General features: G+C 43.4%; 1 protein-coding gene across 1 annotated transcript; it reads left to right on the top strand.

Moving 5' to 3' along the window:
* Positions 1–813: 813 nt before the first annotated feature.
* LOC138868637 (uncharacterized) lies at positions 814–4,209 on the top strand. The gene is made up of 5 exons (XM_070146200.1): positions 814–1,248; positions 1,618–1,747; positions 2,051–2,187; positions 2,449–2,535; positions 4,069–4,209. Exons 1-5 carry the CDS (start codon positions 814–816, stop codon positions 4,207–4,209), a joined length of 930 nt encoding a protein of 309 aa, XP_070002301.1.
* The last annotated feature ends 581 nt before the right edge of the window (positions 4,210–4,790 follow it).

The raw sequence follows: 4,790 nt of genomic DNA, 5'->3' as shown, positions 1-4,790 counted from the left end.
ATCGACCATTTGTATAAAAGGTTAAAGGCCACAGGTTGCGTCACTCTTATTCCCGCTGTGACACTAGAAAATCCATCCCAATGGGTCAATCCGAACAAAACCTGTGCATACCACTCCGGTATGAAAGGGCACACCATTGTTGAGTGCCGAAAATTGAAGGATAAGATCCAGACACTCATTGACAATAAGGTCATACAAGCAAAGGAAGCCACACCTAATGTACGCAACAATTCCCTCTCTGATCATAGGGGTGACGGTGTACATGTTATAGAAACAAATGAGGAATGGGACCCTGAGAGGTCAATCGGGCTTATATGAGAAGGCGATGACTTTAAGGTTGCAGTTACACTTACTCCTATCATGGTTTAGACCTAGACAGCTATTGATGTTGAGGTCACTACATCAGCTCCATTGGAGGTGGAAGTAACTCCGCCCGTAGCCACCTCCGCTCCATTTGAAGTAGAAGTGGTCACACCTTTTACTGTAACGGTATCAACCACACCCCTATTCAACTCAAAAGAAATACCCTGGGATTATGTCGCCGAGGCTCGACGAAAAGGGACGACTAAAATAGTGGGAGGTTCAAGTAAGGATGCCACTGCTAGGCAACCTGTCATTGAGACCGGGCTGTATAACCTATGGCGGAGTGTACAGGCGAAAGAGTATTCTATTGTTGATCACCTAAACAAAGTCCTTGCTTAGATATCTGTCCTGTCACTATTACCGAATTCAGAGGTACACAGGAACACCTTGATGAAAGTATAGAGCGAGGCTTATGTACCCAATAATATCACCGATGGATAAACGGCCAACATGGTCGGTCAGGTGTTGGAGAGCCATAAGATTATCTTCCACGAAGATAAATTGTCGCCCGAAGGTCTGAATCACAATCGAGCTTTGCACATTACAGTACAATTTGAAGACAAGTTCATTGCTAGGGTCTTGGTTGATGGAGGTTCTAGGTTGAATATTTGTCCACTGGATACCTTGAAAATGTTGGACAAAGGTTTCCAGGAAATACGAACTGAAAACATGAATGTGAAAGATTTCGATAGGTCCTGGAGGGCCACGATTGGGGAGATCAACCATTGCTTGCAGATGGGGCCAACTTGGTTCGACGTTGAATTCCAAGTGCTTGACATAGCAGCCTCATATAATCTTTTTTTGGGCTGCCCGTGGATCCATGCTGCTGGAGCCGTGCCCTCCACAATACATCAAGTCGTAAAATTAAAATGTAACTGTCAGGAGGTAATAATTCATGGAGACGGGAGTAACCCCATCTACACTAGTCAAACCATCATGGCCATTTGACATAGAAGGAGGCTAGGAGGGGAAACCTATCATCACATTGAATGGGTCAATGCCGTCGAGAAAGATAAGTGGTGGAGCAATAAAATAGAAATTGTACTAGCATGGTCCGGATATGAACCCGGCAAAGGGTTGGGAAAGAACCTCCAGGGTATCACCAAGCGGATACGGCTGAAAAACCATAGTACCACCTTTGGGATCAGATACTAGTATACATGGCAAGAATACAGGGAGTGGTCGCCTCCATGGCGTAGACCGTATTACCCTCTTGAGCAACTGGTACCCCGTTTGTAACAAGCTTTCCATCAGGCGGACACAATACGGGGAAATGCTGAAGAAGAAGCACTAGCTGGGCTGAAAGACCTGTTCTTGGAAAATGAGGATATGGACTGCAGTGCCATAATTGAGGAGGAGGAGGAGGAGGAGGAGGAGGAAGAAGGCCTCTCCATTCAGACTGTGGCAAAGGGAGCTGTTCTCAGAAACTGGACCGCCATACCATCCCGAGCCCGCCGAGTCCCTGGGTAGCTTGGCAGAATTCATAGCCATTCTAGGCATTTAAATGTCTCAGCAATTTTTTGTTAATATTTCTTTGTTTCAAAATAAATGCTCGATCCACTGAGCCAAGCTTTGTTTGAACAATTTTCTTACTTTTAATTAAACGCATTTATTCTTTATCATTATTCATTGCTATTTTACACTTTTCCCTTCTACAATATTGTTATTACTTTTCTTGATGAACCAGTGACTGTGACATGTAATGAGGCAACGCGACATGAGAATAGTGACTCAGAGGAAGAAGATGAGACACCCAGGGAAATCGTTAGAGAAGTTGAGAATTTTGAGAACATGCCTAAATCCAACTTGGACAAAATAGAAGAAGTAAATTTGGGAGACGTCGAGACCGTCAAACAGACCCGAATCAGCATTCACTTGTCACCAATAGAAAAGGAAGAGTACATCCGTTTTCTAAAGGAATATGAGGATATCTTCGCATGGTCGTATGACGATATGACTGGTTTGAGCACATCTATATTATCTCACAAGTTGCCTACCAATCCCACGTGCCCGCCAGTCAAGCAGAAACTCAGAAAATTCAAACTAGACATGAGTTTGAAAATCATGGAATAAATTACCAAGCAGATCAAAGCCAAAGTTATCATGGTGGTTGAATACCCAACCTGGTTAGCCAACATTGTGCCAGTTCCCAAGAAGGACGGGAAGGCCAGGGTATGTGTTGATTATCGGGATTTAAATAGAGCAAGTCCCAAAGACGACTTCCCCCTGCCAAATATACACATCCTGATCGATAACTACTCCAAGCATGAACTCTAATCCTTTGTAGAGTGCTTCATAGGTTATCATCATATCCGGATGGAGGAAGAAGATGCCGAGAAGACAATTTTTATTATGCCTTGGGGTGTATACTATTACAAGACGATGTTGTTCAGTGTAAAGATTGCAGGGGCCACTTACATTAAGGCCATGACAACTATCTTTCATGATATGATACACAAAGAAATAGAAGTATATGTAGAAGGCGTCATTATCAAATCTAAGAGGGTCGCAGATCACATAGCAGACTTGAGGAAATTCTTCTACAGGCTTAGGAGGTACAATTTGAAGTTGAACCCCGCAAAGTATGCATTCAGGGATATTGCAGGAAAGTTATTGGGATTCATTGTCAGTCACCAAGGGATCGAGCTAGATCCGAATAAATACAAAACTATTTAGGAGTTACCACCACCCAAAAGCAAAAAGGACATGATGAGCTTCCTAGGACGGCTCAACTACATCAGTTGATTCATAGCACAGTCCACGGTAATATGTGAACCAATCTTCAAGATGCTGAGGAAAGATGCTGATACATATTGGTCCGAGGATTGTCAGAAAGCTTTTGACAAGATCAAGGAATACCTGTCTACACCGCTAGTTCTGGTCCAGCCAGAACCAGGACGTCCTTTGCTACTTTATCTATTTGTGTTAGATGGAGCCTTCAGATGTGTTTTGGGACAACATGATGAGACAAGAAGAAAGGAGCAAGCCATATATTACCTGAGTATGAAATTCACACCTTATGAAGCACGGTATTCTCTGCTTGAACGCACTTGTTGTGTTTTGACCTGGACAGCCCAGAAGTTGAGGCATTATTTCTATGCCTACACTACATACCTCATATCCAGGATGGATCCTCTGAAGTATATATTTCAGAAGACCATGCCTACGGAAAAGTTGGCTAAATGGCAGGTACTACTGAGTGAGTTTGACATCGTCTATGTAACTCAAAAGGCAGTCAAGGGACAAGCATTGGCAGATCACCTCGCTGAAAATCCGGTGGGAGGAGAATACGAACCCTTGAAAACATATTTTCCTGATGAAGAAGTATCATTCGTAGGAGAAGACATTACGGAAGCATATGAGGGTTAGAGGATGTTCTTTGACAGAGCCAAAAATTTCAAGGGAGTAGGCATTAGAGCAGTCTTGGTATCAAAAATGGGTCAGCATTATCCGGTATCTGCCAAACTAAGATTTCCCTGCACCAACAATATGGCAGAATATGATGCCTGCATTCTAGGGCTCAACATGGCAGTCGACATGAACGTTCAGAAGTTGTTGGTGATCGGCGATTCAGATTTTCTTGTGCACCAGGTGCAAGGAGAATGGGCTACCAAGAATTCCAAGATAATGCCATATCTGCACCATGTGCAAGAATTGAAAAGGAGGTTCACGAAGATAGCATTCCAACACATGCCCAAAATTCAGATGAGTTCAATGATACATCATCCAGATAAGAACTATATTGATCCTATTACGGCGAGGATCCATACTCAGCCGGCATATTGTGCTCATGTAGAGAAAGAAGCAGATGGAAAGCTTTGGTTCAATGAAATCAAGGAGTACTAATCAAAGGAAGAATATCCGAAGCACGCAAATCACATTCAGAAACGCACGCTCTGAAGGTTGTCAAATCACTTATTCCACACCGGAGGGAAATTGTATAGAAAAACTACAGATTTGAGTTTGCTAAGGTGTGTCAACGCAAAGGAAGCTTCTAAGCTACTTGAGGATGTGCATGCTGGGACATGTGGCCCGTACATGAATGGTTTCATTCTAGCCAAGAAGATACTCGGGGCAGGTTACTTTTGGATGACCATGGAGGCGAATTGTATTCGGTATGTCAGCAAATGCTTTCAATGTCAAGGGCATGCGACATGATAAGAGTTCAACCAAATGAGCTTAATGCAACAAGCTTACCTTGGCCATCCGCCGCCTGGCGAATGGATGTTATTGGTCCGATTGAGCCCGCGACTTCAAACGGACACCGGTTTATTCTGGTAGCCATTGATTACTTCACAAAATGGGTAGAAACTGCATCTTACAAAGTTGTAACCAAGAAAGTCGTCGCAGATTTTGTTAAGTGGATCGTATTGTTTGCCAATTCGGAGTTCCTGAGTCCATTATTACTGACAATGCCGCAAACCTCA

This window comes from Nicotiana sylvestris, chromosome 5 (assembly GCF_000393655.2).
Source record: "Nicotiana sylvestris chromosome 5, ASM39365v2, whole genome shotgun sequence".
Taxonomy (NCBI): Eukaryota; Viridiplantae; Streptophyta; class Magnoliopsida; order Solanales; family Solanaceae; genus Nicotiana; species Nicotiana sylvestris.
The sequence above is the reverse complement of the archived record's forward strand: the minus strand, read 5'-3'. Positions and strand labels throughout refer to the sequence as shown.

Bases quoted from the DNA above. Each gene is read 5' to 3' on its own strand.
- LOC138868637 (XM_070146200.1), top strand. From the start codon at position 814: ATGGTCGGTCAGGTGTTGGAGAGCCATAAGATTATCTTCCACGAAGAT. The intron at 1,249-1,617 runs GTAATAATTCAT...GCTTTCCATCAG, and splicing joins TAAAATGTAACTGTCAGGAG to GCGGACACAATACGGGGAAA. The intron at 2,536-4,068 runs GTATGTGTTGAT...CCCAAAATTCAG, and splicing joins AGAAGGACGGGAAGGCCAGG to ATGAGTTCAATGATACATCA.